The sequence below is a fragment of the Hydractinia symbiolongicarpus genome, chromosome 5, assembly GCF_029227915.1.
Source record: "Hydractinia symbiolongicarpus strain clone_291-10 chromosome 5, HSymV2.1, whole genome shotgun sequence".
In the NCBI taxonomy this organism is placed as follows: Eukaryota; Metazoa; Cnidaria; class Hydrozoa; order Anthoathecata; family Hydractiniidae; genus Hydractinia; species Hydractinia symbiolongicarpus.
The window spans coordinates 22,958,352-22,973,582 of NC_079879.1; the positions used below are offsets into that span (position 1 = coordinate 22,958,352).

Here is a 15,231-nt window from a genome sequence, read left to right on the forward strand (position 1 = left end):
CACAAGCTCGATGTAACTATCAATATCCGTCTTACCACGGCCGTCCAATCGAAAGCTCTTGTAAGCACCATTCATCGCCTGTTTGTGTTCAACAGGCTCAGTGCTTTCGGTAGACTCGGTGCTATGCCCTTCTCGTGCCTCCTCCTGAATGTCATCATAAAGCGTTCGCGAAATTTGCTCCCTTGCCATGTTGTAATAATATATTTGATTTTCATACTTTCCTCCAAGACTAAAGTTTGTATATATCAATTTCTAGATTTAGTATTATTAACTGAAGCATATCTGCATTTAAATATTTACAAGAATTGTACATCGTTTTCATTTTAATTCATCTTGTTGTTGTTTTTTGGAATGTGCTGTATGTACACTAGCCAGATGGTAGATGCTTACTCAGCTTTTTGGTTTTCGTTTCCCTCGCATCTTCTACCGGGATTAGCAGGCTCTTAAAGTAATATAAAAGAAATATCACCGACGCGTGCAAGATGGAGGTAACATCGAACGAATCCACAGACAGTATTAACATCGAAAAACTTATAGACAATCTTGAAAAGAATCCAATGGACTTCACTGAACAAAGTATGTCACCCACTTTAGTTAATACAGCAAATTTCATCAGCTCGACTGACAAAATAATTAACAAAAAGTTGTTGGAATCAGAAAAACGAGAACTGAAGCTTGAAATTCTAAAAGACGTGTGTGAAATCATTAACGGTAAGAATGAAGTTCTTATTGATCACGTATTGAAGGAAATTCAATTTCTGAGGGAGCAGTTGAGTTCTAAGGACGAAATCCTGCGATTGTTCTTAAAAAATACTGATGAAAATTATATCACAAAAAATGCACAGACGCCTTCACAGAATAATATTACTGTGGCAACGGAGTCGAAAACTTTTAAAAATGTTAAACTCACAACTTATGATAATACAAAAGAAACGATTAACCAACCTTTAAGTGTCGATATCTCCACACAAAAGAAAGATAATGACCGGCCAACTCTCGTGAATTCAAATGATCAATTAGGTGATGCTAACATCACAACTCGAAAAAAAAATCAAAAAAATGTTAACGACGTCAAAAAAAGTACACACGACGAACACAGAAACCTTGATTTGAATATAACATCAAACGAAAGAAAACAGATTATTGTGGTAGGTGATTCAATCGTAAAACATATTCGACCATACGGAATATCAAAGTCAGACTCTGTTAGAATTCGTTGTCAGCTTGGTGCTACAACTGAAGATATTGTCGATCATGTTAAGCCATACTCACGAAAACTCTTCCGGATGCAATTATTATTCACCCTGGAACCAATGATATTACGAACGGGATTGGCACAGTAAAAAACCTGAAGAATGTTATCCGCACAATTCGCGAAATTGATAGAGATAAGAAAATAGAAATCCTTATTTCTGGAATCGTAAATAGATATGATGGCAACTATAATAAACAAATTAGTGACACAAATCAAAGAATTGAAAGTCTATGTCAATCGAAAAACTTAATATTTATTGATAACAGCAATATGAAACAAGACTGTCTCAACCAAGGTAAACTTCACTTGAATAGTAGGGGTTTGGCTCGTTTGGCTTTAAACTTGGTTGATGGTCTAAACAGAATCTGATTTTTACCCTCGTGTTAAGCACTTCAAATGAAATTGAAAAAGAAGTGTTTGAAAACGGGGATGAAAATCAAATTACAAATTTTTTACACAATGATCACACTAACGATAGTTATGTGTCCTCATGGTGTTCTGAAATTTGCGAACAAAGTCATAACAACTCTGAGCCAGTGTTTTACAAGTTCCAATTCTATTCCCTGCGAGTTAAACGCTCATACGAGATTAAATAACTTGTGCATTAAAAACCTTCATAGAGTAGCTATTGGGCATATAAATATCAACTCAATAAGAAACAAATTTGAGATGCTTTCTGCGACTGTAGATGGTAATGTTGACATTTTGATGGTCTCAGAGTCTGAAATCGACAACTCTTTTCCCACAGCACAATTTTTTATCAATGGCTATACCAAACCATACAGGCTAGACCGAGACTGTTTCGGTGGCGGTATTCTGCTGTTTGTACGGCAAGATATTCCATCCCGACCCATTACCTGTAAATTTCAAAACCATGCAGAATACTTATTAGTGGAAATAAATCTGCGGAAACAAAAGTGGCTCCTCTGTTGCGTTTACAACCCTCATAAACAAAATTTGAAAAAACATTTGCAATATATTGAAGAGGAACTTGCTAAACATTCTGCTACTTATGACAATCTTCTTGTGATCGGTGATTTCAATGCTTAACCAAGCGAAATTCCACTTTCTGATTTTGCAAAAATGTATGGTTTGTATAACCTTGTAAAAGAGCCTACTTGTTTTAAAAGCCAATGCAACCCAACTTGCATCGACTTTATCCTTACTAACAAATCATCAACACACTAATGTTGTGGAAACAGGCTTATCTGACTTCCACAAGATGACTGTGACTTTTATGAAAACTAAATTTAAAAAGGGTAAACCGAACATACAACAATATAGGGACTACAAAAAATTTGACCATGAAACTTTCCGGGGGGGACCTTTTTAAATCGTTAAATGAAACCGATTTCTTAGGTATTGATCTTGAAGCATCTTTGAACAAAGTCATGAACACTCTTAATATACATGCTCCAAAGTAAACGAAATATTTGAGAACCAACCAAGCACCTTTTATGAATAAAGAGTTAAATAAGGCAATAATGACTAGATCTAGACTAAGAAATAAATACTTAAAAAACAAAGGCGATGAAAATGAAACTGCTTTTAAAAAGCAAAGAAATAAATGTGTCAAACTAGTACAAAAAAGTAAAGAAACCTACTATAACAATTTAACAATTTAGAGTTTAAAAGTGTTACAGATAATAAAAAATTCTGGAACACAGTTAAACCTTGCTTTACTGAGAAAGTCAAAAACAAAGAGCTGATAACATTAGTTGAAAATGGAAAAACTATCACTGATGACCTTGAAATAGCATCGATTTTCAATGATTATTTTTGCAACCTTGTTCCCAATCTTAGAATCAAGCTAAATGAAAATCCACAAAATGATAATATTTTTAATGATAAATCTATTGAGACCTCGTTATCGAAATTTGCTAATCATCCAAGTGTTGTCAAAATCAAACAGTTTTATGGCGAGTCTGGTAAAAAGCTTTCTTTTAGACGAGTCAGCCTATCTGATGTTACAAAAAAAATTAAAGATTTGGATAAAAATAAAACTACACAGCAGTCTGACATTCCAACGAAAATAATACAGGAAAATTCTGACATTTTTGGAAATGTTTTGTGCAATAGCATAAATTATAACTACCAATCCAATTTTCCAAAAAGCCTTAAGAACGCAGACGTCATTCCAGTTTTCAAAAAGGAGGACCGTACGGACAAGTCAGTATACTGCCTAATATCTCTAAGATATTCGAAAAATGCTTATACGAACAAATTGAAGCTTTTTTTCAACCTATTTTTAACAGGCAGCAGTGTGGTTTTCGGAGAGGTTTTAGTACGCAGCAATGCCTTATAGCAATGATCGAAAAATGTAAAAAAAGCCTAGATAATAAAGGATCTTACGCAGCGTTATTGACAGACTTGTCTAAAGCTTTTGACTGTATAAATCACGATTTACTTATTGCTAAATTGCACGCTTATGGGTTTGACAAGGATGCCTTGAGATTAATACATAGCTATTTAACTGGCCGGAAATTAAGAGTTAAAATAAACAACTCATTTAGTACGTTACTGGACATCTTATTTGGTGTGCCACAAGGGTCTATTTTAGGCCCACTACTCTTCAACGTTTTCCTGATAGATTTATTTCTGATAACGATTGAAACTGATATAGCTAGCTACGCAGATGACAACACCCCATATACGTATGGGTCTGATAAAAATCAAGTTGTAGAAGACCTTGAAAAAACAGCAAAAAGAATGTTTATATGGTTTGCTGAAAACGGTATGAAAGCCAATGAAGCAAAGAGCCATCTTCTTTCTAGCTTACCACTTGATACAAAAGCTGTCGTTGGAGACACGTACATTGAAAACAGTGACCAACAGAAACTGTTAGGGATAAAAATTGATCGGAAATTAAAATTTGATTTGCATGTAACGGACTTATGTCAAAAAACCAGTCAAAAACTACATGCGTTAGCGCGTGTTGCACATTACATGGATACTCAAGAAAGAAGAGTTATTATGAAGGCTTTTGTTACCTCTCAATTCAGTTACTGTCCTTTGATATGGATGTTCCACAATAGAACACTGAATAACAGAATTAATAATCTGCATGTAAGAGCACTTCGAATAATCTATTGTGACCATACATCAATATTTAAGGAACTGTTACATAGAGATAAATCAAAAACGATACACGAAAAAAATCTTTAAACACTAGCTATAGAAATATATAAAGCTAAAAACAAACTCTCACCTGATATAATAAGTGATATTTTTCTGTTCCGTAGTAGCACTTATAATTTGAGAAGTGAAAGAGAACTTTGCTATCGCACAGCAAAAACGTCTACTTATGGCACTGAAACTATCTCAAATTTCGCGCCAAAATTGTGGCAGATGATACCATCAAATATAAAAACATCTGAAACGTTACAAGAGTTTAAGTCAAAAATTAAGAAATGGAATCCAGAAAGTTGTCCTTGTAGGTTGTGCAAACCGTATATTAATGGATTAGGTTTTATTTGACAGGCAGACTTTTATTTAGTATTTATAGCATTTTGCGGGGTTTTTTTTTTCCCGAATTTTCTGGCATCCAACTTCCTTGCAATAGGATCTCAAAAATAAAAGCTATAGTCTAACCATTCTTTATTTCAGGATGATGGTATGCAAAGCAAAGAAGTCAAATTAACTAAATTAATTGCCTTCTTCATTGACTTTAATTAGCGACTTTTCCCGAGAAGCTAGAATTTTTTTTTTTTTTTTTTTTTTTACACGTCAATGTAAAAGAAATTGTTAATAATAATAATAATAATAATATACAAAGGTATCCCTAACGCTCTGTAGTCGATCGGCAAGAATTTCGCGAGTTGCTGATAGTGGAGCTGTTATGGTGTTATAAATTTTACTGATTGCATTTTTGAACCAACTCATCCTGTTTATTATACATTTTTAAGCTCAATCGACGTTCTAGCGCAGTCATAGCTTTGAGTACTTTCCCCTACCCAATTGCGCAATAACTATTTTTTTTGATGTCAGCACTATTCCCGTTAGCCGCTATTGCGCATGGTCAAGACCTTAAAAGGAAGCAATAAAGGCCTGGTTCCGTCAGTAAAACCGTGTTTGGTTGGTGGACAGATCTGTACACACCTTGGAGATCCGTAATAGCGTCACCAAGCCGTATTTTGTTGATGTCAGCATTATTCCCGCTAGTCGCTATTGCGCATGCGTTGGATTTTGTTGATGTCAGCATATTTTCGTGTGATGGTTACATGATTTGTGGAACCGGGGAATTCCCTTGATAATGCGGATGACTCATTTGAGGGATGATATCGTGACGTCACAAAAAATTTCCTGCGCATTCTCGGAAAATGCGTGTTGCGTTCAAGCGCATTTTCGCGTTTTTAGCACGGGTGGTTCGAAGCGGAATCTAAGAGTTAGCGCATGCGCGGGTTTTTAACGACATCCGTGGAGGAATAATGGCGGCCGGCATCAAACTACGTAGTCAAAACAAACCAAGAGCAAGTTTAAATCTATTGTTATCCTCCCATCTAATATTCCAATAGATCTAATTTAGCCGTAAACGAACATGTGATAAGTCAACGAAGAGGCTCAGCGAAACATTTTTGTTGTAGTGGAGCTAGGTACGAGGAACAAGACTACTCAAGTAGATGAAAGAAAAAATCAAGATTTTTGCTTATTTGCGTTACGTTGCTAACGTCAAGGTAATTAACTTGTTATTCAGAGTTTTCTAGGGCTGTAGAAAAGTTATTTTACATCAAGGACACATGGCCCTAAGAGAAAAATACAACTTTGAAGTGCTTTCAGTTTTTTTTAATCAGAAAATGACTTTTGAAGTAGGCATATTTTTCACAGTTTCACGATAACTATCAAATACGTATGAAAGCTTCAATATCGTTTAACTAAGCCAATGTGGCATTACTGTGTTATAAATTTGCTAGAAACTGGTTAACACAAGGTTGGTTAACATAAAATATTTATATATATACATGCTAGGTAGGCTACAAAATACAGTCACATCCACTTAACAGCTAGTAGAAAATTCTGTCACTACTCTTCCTCGCCTTTTGTAAATTTACGCTTTTTAGCTGCTGGCTTCAAGTCTTGAGCTTCTGGATTTGTTGTCAAAAGGTGCTGTTTCATAATGTATTTGAGCCTGTCAACTGGGTTTTTGATGTTTGAATAATTTATTCTCATACGATGCAAATCGTGGTGAATAGATTCTCCACCTTGTTCACCATAAAAACCTAAGCCCGTTCTCCACTTGTTTACAAAATCCAATACATGGTCTTCTAGTATGTGCAGCTTTGGACTGATGTATATTGAAGGCCAATTAACTCTTAAATAACACATGAACTGATTGATAGATGTCTCTAAAAGTTGGTTAAACAAATTTTATAAATTGACTTTTCTACTTTTAAGCATTTCATAAAAATCAAACTTGCATATTTTACCTAAATTTGATAACATTTCTTGGGTCATAATACATGAAGAATTGAATATTGAGTGACACGAACCATACAGCTTGAACAGTTGTTCAAACTTCTTGCATGTTTCTTGACACTCCAGATATAAAACTTGATCATCACATTGATTCTGTACAATTTCAGGAATACGATCACATAAATACTTTATGTTGCCATCCTATAATATTGTCTACTGTTTGTTGTAAACCAATTTGTGAAATTATACTTATGCATAATACAATTTCATATTTTTCGTTTACTTTATCTTGTTTCAATACAAATTGTATAGCATTGTATTGAAACAAGATAAAGTAAACGAAAATTTTTATAAATTGCAAAAATAAATCTAACCTTGAGCATTTTATGACAATGGTTGCCAATAAAGCTTTTTCCGTGGTACGCCTGCCTCTCAACACCAAGCTCCTGCAGTGTATCGTCTAGGGATGATACGCAAGGACCAGATCCAATTTCCAATTGGTACTTTTCTTTGAATGCTTTTATGCTTCTATGTTTCTCCTTCAGTTCAAATTCTAAGTTATCCAACTCTGGTTTGTAGTTTTTTTCAAACTCATCCTTGGTAATTTGTTTAGATATAACCATCCAGTTCATATGTTCCTGCTGGTTATCATACTCGTCCTCCAATTCTTTTGACTCATTTTGTAAATTGCTAAATATATACATATATATATACATATATATATAGATATGTTATAAAGAAATGCAGCCCAAGATATGATTGGAAGTAGTATTAATAATAATAAAAATCTAGTAAGGTGTACATACATTAAAATTCTCATATTTGCCATAAACTCTGCAAATTTAATATTAATTTCACCATCAGTAGTTTGAGCATGAATTGTGGCAATTCTTAAATCAACTTCTTGACAGTAGCTTTCCAAGTTGTTGAACATTTTTAAATATATCCCAAGTGTTAGGTGGAGCCCTGGTATAGCCACCTATATAAAAAGTAATAAAAAATAGGTTTGCTGAATTTTCATAACATTGCACGAAGTACATTATACTTACTTGTTCTAGGGGGATGTTAAAGAAGCAATCATGTATCACATTTTGATAGTGTTTGGCGTTTTTCACTAACGATCCATTGTCACGAAATCGCTGCAGGTTTGTGTTCAAACTGTCCAAGCTACGTTTTGGAAAAGATCCACGAATAAATTTTGGGATGCAAAGTTGGTCAGTCTTTATGCTGCACCAGAGACAACAGTGACGGCCTGTAAAATTTAAAACACTAAGGTAATTTTATAGATAGATTTTATTTTATATAAGACACATTGTATTATTGATATATAATATACACATAATTTTTTTAAGGAATCTGAAGTGATATGTGCCCAAAGAAGGAACTTTTGAAGCTATTTTTGTTTTTCCTTAATGTGAAATTTGATATTTATTTTAATTTAATAAAACATGTCATTACCATTTGCCCCACTAATTCCATACATAGCACATAAATACTCGTAATCTCCATACATAAAGAGACGGATCTTCAAATTATTCCACTTCTGTTTTTGTAGAATCCTAATTTGTGGTTTAAATCTTTCTAAGCAGATTCTTAAATTTGTCACGGAATCCTTTGCCTCAAATATGCTGAAGATGGTCGTATTTTCTTTGCGATTAGGGTTTCTAATATTTGCCACTTGATAGCTCATTTTGAAACTGTTATCACCATGGTCACCACCAATTTTAACATGTATTTCATCATCCGGTATAAATGAGTGATGAACTAATTGATTATTTTTACTCAGTTCTGTTAACCGGTTTAATATATGACCTACAACATTGTAAAGGTATACCCAAGGCTTGGGATCTACAACAAGCTGCTTATTACTACTACTAAATTTTCGAGTTAGAGGAGCTAGCTCAGCAACAAGCCCTTTCCCTATCCACTTGTCTGCAACCTGTCTTGTTGTTTTTTCAGATGCAAGTTTGATGTCAAAAGTGGCAAGCCATCGGGAAATATTTCGCATAAGGTTCCATGGCAAATTCAAGGTGGCTTTCATGGCGGCAGCAGTCTCAGCTGGAATGGAGACATGATGGATTTCTGCGATTATTTGTTTTCGCTGCTCCTTGTCACATTTTTTCATGATCGCAGCTGTTTGTTTCACAAATGCATCATTTGAATTTCCTGAAATCATGTTGATTATATTTTTAGCTGTTTTGCTCCGATCAGATAAGCTTCTTTTACTACTTTCATTTGATAACTTTCTTGGCATGCTGATCGGTGTAACCGTTATTGGCTAAAATAAAGAAATGTTTTTTATTTTTAGTCTTTGTTAGATATATAATATATATATATATAGTAGAAATATGAATAATTTTCAGGTAAATGCAGAAAAATATGTATATTCTAAATGTTTATTTATATACCTGTGGTCCTTTTGTAGCAAATTGAATTGTTTGATTCGGTAGTTTTGACTGTTTAATTTTGATACCAACCAAATGTGTCATGCATTTTTCAATAATTGTCGGTACAGGCTTAGACGGACTTAGCTTTAAAATGTCGTTGGGTGTCATCAATTCTGGCTCAATGGTTTTTTTCGGCCTTCCACCTTTTTTAGATTTTATAGGCCGTCCCCCTTTAGATTTAATTTTCGAGAAATTTGATGCACTGCCTTCTTTCCATCTTACTGGGCATTTTGATGTTTTTGTGCCCCGCAAATTACAATTTTGCATTGTGCAGTAACATTTATTACAAAATTTTGGTGGATGTATTTTGTTTACATCTTGCTCAAAGTCCTCCTGAAATGCTGACTGAAGGCCAGAAAGGTTTTCCTTTACAAGATAGGAAACTCTTCCATTCAAAATATTTCCACATATGCGACAAAGTTTGGTTAGATCTGTATGTTCTGCCATTCTATAGCTATAATTATTCTAAAAAATAATATTATGTAACCAGTTTAATCGTTGCCTTTCCAATTATATTTTTTAACTTAGTCAAAAGCTTTTTGCAAACATAAAGTTTCACATTTCATGACCATAAGCTTTTTTTCCTGTCTGTGCCACCATTTTAAAAATTTGAATTTTGTTCAACTTTGATGACAAATATTTTTCAGAAAAAAACTGAAAGCAGTATGGAACTTTAAAAAATAGAAAGTATAATCCTTGGGCTTTCGTAACATATAAGTTTGATTAGGTGAAAAACTCTATATAACGTTATAGCCGACCTGTTAGCTAGGTCACTTTTTGACTCGACATTTACCGTCTCGTCTTATTTACGTTTGTTGCGCTTGGAAACGACAACAAAATTGTTTTTTGATTTTTTCCACAGCATCTGAAGACCTTAGATGCTAGATAAATAGATTTACATAAGGCCACGCGAGAGTAAAATTTCTGTTATCGACATTAGAAGTTGTGCCTTTATCAGCAACTTTGTTACAAAATTTTGGAAGCTCGCCCCAGACTCCCGGCAAATGCGCTTAAATTCCATTGTACGGCCGTTTGAATCACCCGTGTTAGGTGAAAATGCGCTTGAATGCATTGTTTGTCTTCTTGATAACAAAATAAGGGAAGTTAATCTATCTACAGGAGCCTAGAATATGACATTCCATACTTCCCACAATCACCGAGTAAAAAAATTCGCCAAATATATATGTGTTGTAGTGCGGTTAGAAAAATGTGAGTTTCTATATCCAAAATAAACATTACTAGAGGAAGTTTGAAAACATTATTTCTTCAAAAAAGGATAAAAAAGAATTTAACGAGATTTTTATCAGTGAAAGGATGTTGGAAGAAGAGCTATGGAGTCTATTAGCAGAAGTCATCCACGGTCGTTCAAAACCGCGATTTTAAGGAAATAAAGTGTGCGCATGCGCCAAAAAATTTTTTTAAAAAAGCGCCTACGGCATAAGATTATGACGTCATCGATATTGACCTCACTCTCTATTATCTTGTTTTAGTTGCCCAATAAAAGAAAATTTAACATTTTTTTCTTTTAAAACTAAAGAAGGATGACCATAGACTACTATTTCCCCTTTGGTTGCAACCCGGGGCAGCCTAAACAGACGGCAAGGTCCACAAAAGCCCGGATGGCTAGTTCACAATTTACCAGTACAGGAGCACTCTTGTACAACATTCTGACGCAAGGTTTTGCCTAAAAATTACTTTTCCTGTTTGTATGTATCCCTTATCGAGCGTTCTATCGTATTAGGTAGTAGCTGCCACTTTTTTTACTACTAAAATTTTGAGCTTTTCTACACCATACATTTCACTTTCGTTTTCACAAAAAAATGGTTGACAACTATTAGAAATGTAAATTATTATACTTCTAAAATTAAATTTATAAGGAAAAAAAATAATTCATCTGATCTGTAACCTTAGCTAGCTCTAAGGTTGGTCTTGATTAGTTTTCTAGAAGCCTGCTAAAACTAAACGTAAATGTGAGAAAGCTAGCTTCACTCAGACTCAGTGGACCCCAATGGAAATAATCCACTAACAATAGGTTTTTGTGATTTTCTGGGTTAGAAACATTTTAAATGTTTATCATTATTGTTGTTGTTGTTAGACTAGCAACTGATTGCAAATGAAAAAAATTGTACAGTTATATATGTGTTAAACGAAAGCACACACATTTTTAGACATTTAAGCCTAGACCATTCCTTAATCGTAAGATTTTTCACGACGAAAGTCAATCTGAATTATATAAAAATAGTTTACAAATTAGGCTATTACAAGTATTTTTTATTTCAATTCATAATCTGTATTTAACGAATATATTCTTATTTCAAACGCATCCAACAAAAAGTGGTAATCGAGCAAATCCGCAAGCTCCTCTGTTTCATCATTGTTCCATCTTTTTTTTAACCGCTTCTGTCAACAAATCTTCACATGCAAATCACGTTTGAATGACGCTTGAAATTGTGAATTGTTGGGTCAAAATTACTTCAATGAAATCGTGCCAACATGTTTTGTATCATAGAACAATTTGGGACTGGTGCCCTAAAATGTGAACAAACAGAAAGTACAATATAAGCTACCAGAATCACGTGTGCAATGTGTGGCAATTGTTTTCAATCTTTTATAATTCAATAATTTAACAGACCAGCCGTCACATTCAATGGACCCCGAGTACAAACCTCGTACAGCCCACTTCCCGAAAAAAGAAAAGTTTCTTTTTCAAGTCCCCATTATAAAATGTATTTTTTTGTAAGAAAAAGTTTCATAATTCCCAACTTCTTACTAAATGTCCTCCTTTTCGATTTCTTAATGTTGGCTTGGAAGGTCTTCTACCTAACAGGAGTCTTTCCCTTTAAAGTCTATGGAATATACGTTCGATACGCAGCCAATTATTAACGCACTATTTACACCAGCGTTTTTTCCTAGTTGTTTATATTTTTTTTAAATGACTGATTGGTTCCAGTGTTTACCACAACCGCAGGCTAGGTTATTTTTGGTTTGGAAAACAATGATTAAGCATTATTATCTTTTAAAAAAACCTGAGGCTCTCATAAAAAAGCATGTAAAATGATAGCAAAGTGTGCATAAAAATGTACAGACATGTGAGTTAATGTTTAACATATTCCTGTGAAATCCCTGACTTTTTTCTGATGAAACTATTTTTTTTGGCGAGATAAACATAAATTTTTCATGATTTATCAGACACCACAAACTCGGCATAAGCCTCAATTATATAAGTCAAAAACTTTTTCCAGGGTACGAACAGATATGCTGTCCAAATAAATGCACAGGAGCATCTCTGGTTTAGTGTTACTTGTTGTTTTGTTAATTATATACATATTAGAGAAAAATATCGATTTCTTTTTGTATGAGGTTTTTCATTAACAAACAAACCTTCACTGCGAAAAATTATTTTTAGCAGAACTATTATTAAACCCCTAACTAACCCCTAACCCCTTTTGGGGAACTGTGAAACAGTCAGGGTAAACACCTAATTAGACGCCATGACCTAATTAGGTGAGTCATTTAGTTAGGCGACAAGATGTAGTTTAATTACACTACCCGTAGTCTAACTAGGCGAACGAAAACTTTCTGTTGTAAATATGTCAAAATCATTGCGTTTCGCACTACAATTTTTATGTGAATGCAGACAATTTTGACCAATTATCGTCTTATTTGCATCGCACATTGGCAACTTATGGCCCAAACCTTGTGTGGCAATATTTGTTGTTTTAGATAATGGATTTCAGCCATCGACGCCACAGGAAAAAAAATATGGCGGACGAAAACGTGGTATTGTTTGACTAAGATTTTAACGATGTTAAAACAGGATGTGAATAAAAAAGAAACGTTACAAAACAAATTGTTACCACATCCATCTTAAAAAAAATACTTTTTTTTTTGCGTTTTTTGTGAAAGAATATCTTCATTAAATTATTGCGGATTTTACTATCGTCACCTAAATAGGCGACATGTAATATTTCATTTTAACATAATTCTTACTTGCGCGAGCATATCGAGGCACGAGTGACAATTTTGGAATCATGGTTGCGTAGACTATTCATTCTGAACAAAGTGTTTTTGCGATTTTTTTTAGGAATGTGTGAGAAGCCATTAAATATTGTAATGTCTTAACTAGGTTACATATGGTCTAACTAGGGTACAATGAGTCGTCTAAATAGGTGGTATGCCCTAATTAGCCTACCGTCGCCTAATTAAGTGTTTACCCTGACTGTGAAAGGTTAGGGGGTAGCCACAAGCAACATTTTTCACATCTAACACTGGTTTATTGCTTATATTTATCTTATTGAGTGCACAATTCTCATTTAAAATAATGATATTTACCGATTTATGAAGTCTTGTGAAAGGTCATTTCCAAGGACCAATTTCTTTCAGAAAAAAAGTGGCAGCCACAAACCACTGGTTTTATTTGATAAAATAGGCTATCAGCTTTCAGGAAACACATGTCTTAAAGCATGACTTTGCGTTGGAAGGCTAATTTCTTCATTTTCCAACAACATATAAAATTTTATGATCAAAACATTGCTATTCTTTCTGTCTCCTCCCAACAAAAGTGAAAGTGATCGGGTAGTGGAATCCAGAGTTTTTGTATAGTCCAAGGCCTGCTCTACTAAAATAAAATCTTTTTAAGAGATGATCTCTACCGCAGAGGCTCGAAAAACATTTGTTTTTAAGGGAAATTTAAAGCACGTGCGATGGTGGCCATTATGAATCGCTTGCGGCAGAAAATTTGATAACAAATAATGGCGCATGCGCACACTTTTTTTCCTGCCGTAAATGACCGTGCATCAAGAATATTAAAATAATCTTCTTTTTGCTCTAATCGAAATTCTTTTAATAACATATCAACACTCCTAAATTAGGTCTTTTCTACAGCCACATTTTCGTCCAAGGAAAGACAAATCAACACTCCTAAGTTAGGTCTTTTCTACAGCCACTTTTTCGTCCACGTTTTCTTAACTTCGTAGTTGCTGAAACAATAACTGCAACAGCAGCGAGTTCAACTTCGTCTTCGCTTCCTGGAAGACTCTGTTCTCGTGTATCACCTGTCAAGTTTTATTTTATTTAATTCTCAACATAATTTCGACAAATCGAAATCTATTAATTGGATCGTGCATTTCACCTTTAGTCAATTTGTGTCACGGGGATATGGGGAAGAGGGTGGGGGTGGCCTTCGTATCGTAGGCCGAGGACTGTGCCTACGCAGTTGGGAATTATTATGAGTAACTCCATGAAGTTGTAACCACACACCGTAATTAGCAAAACAATAAATGGTGTGTTAAACAAAGGATTACCCATGTTGTTTACATTGAACTCCCTCATTCACGTCTTTACATCTGCATCGCTCAGTAACTGTACTGTGATACTGTGGTGGTTAGCTAACTTTTCCCTTCCCTTTTTCTTTTACTGGCGCAGACCCTGGTTTAATATATTGACAGGAATACTAAACTTGATTTTCTAGCTCTGTACTAATGATTTATTTTGTAGCTAGCTGTAGCCAGACATGATGGAATATTTACTTTTGTATTTATCTGAAAATCATTACTTGCTAAGCTAGCAGTTATTTTTTGTTTAATAGCCTCACTAATCTGAAGGCTTAGCTAGCTATAATGATAAGGAATTGCAGTAAACCAGTTTAAATATGTCATTACTTGATTTGGTTAGGTTCAGAAGTAAAAACGACACAAAATATGTTTTCTCAGATAGTTTGCAGTTATTATTGGGGTATATGGGTGCCAAGGCTTATTTATTAAAATATGTATGCCCCCAGTCTAAATTTTGGGCTTTGGTACTGAATTAAATGACTCACAGTGCTATAAATGAATTCTGACAAATAGAGCTAAATGAATATTTAGCTTATGTTAAATGTGACTTCAGTAAACCTTCTAGCTGTCCTGTAAATTGATAGGTGCCAATCTGGCTCTGGCCTAGTAATGTACCTCAATCCAAGTTTTTATGGGACGAAATAATTATTGTATCATCTGCATATAGATGGTGGTAGTTTAAATTGATGACAGATTTTAAGTCATCAATATACAAAAGAAAGAGCAGGGGTCCCGACACATGGTTTGCTTGTTTGTTCTATATTTTACTGCAAACCACAACAAA

General features: G+C 34.4%; 2 protein-coding genes across 3 annotated transcripts; one reads left to right on the forward strand and one right to left on the reverse strand.

The window, feature by feature from the left end:
- Positions 1–482: 482 nt before the first annotated feature.
- LOC130645452 (uncharacterized) lies at positions 483–9,116 on the forward strand. The gene is made up of 4 exons (XM_057451447.1): positions 483–1,550; positions 4,862–5,928; positions 7,726–7,941; positions 8,627–9,116. The coding sequence occupies exon 1, from the start codon at positions 483–485 to the stop codon at positions 1,341–1,343; it is 861 nt and encodes a 286-aa protein (XP_057307430.1). The 3' UTR covers positions 1,344–1,550; positions 4,862–5,928; positions 7,726–7,941; positions 8,627–9,116.
- On the reverse strand, positions 5,827–8,921 carry LOC130645451 (uncharacterized). 2 transcript variants are annotated; one of them, XM_057451446.1, is made up of 4 exons: positions 7,474–7,721; positions 7,042–7,357; positions 6,679–6,868; positions 5,827–6,597 (listed from the first exon to the last, which is right to left on the reverse strand). In XM_057451446.1, exons 1-4 carry the CDS (start codon positions 7,599–7,601, stop codon positions 6,275–6,277), a joined length of 957 nt encoding a protein of 318 aa, XP_057307429.1. In that variant the 5' UTR covers positions 7,602–7,721; the 3' UTR covers positions 5,827–6,274. The 2 variants fall into 2 exon arrangements, 1 of the variants encoding a protein (XP_057307429.1); XR_008982706.1 differs by lacking the exons at positions 5,827–6,597; positions 6,679–6,868 and adding an exon at positions 8,126–8,921 and having other exon boundaries at positions 7,218–7,357; positions 7,474–7,919.
- Positions 9,117–15,231: the final 6,115 nt, after the last annotated feature.

What these genes read in the sequence shown, in the direction of transcription:
- LOC130645452 (XM_057451447.1), top strand. Translation starts at nt 483, where the DNA reads ATGGAGGTAACATCGAACGAATCCACAGACAGTATTAACATCGAAAAA.
- LOC130645451 (XM_057451446.1), bottom strand. Translation starts at nt 7,601, where the DNA reads ATGTTCAACAACTTGGAAAGCTACTGTCAAGAAGTTGATTTAAGAATT. An exon ending in GCAAATATGAGAATTTTAAT is followed by an intron (nt 7,358 to 7,473) that starts GTATGTACACCT and finishes GTATATATTTAG; the next exon opens with CAATTTACAAAATGAGTCAA. An exon ending in AGAAATGTTATCAAATTTAG is followed by an intron (nt 6,598 to 6,678) that starts GTAAAATATGCA and finishes ACCAACTTTTAG; the next exon opens with AGACATCTATCAATCAGTTC.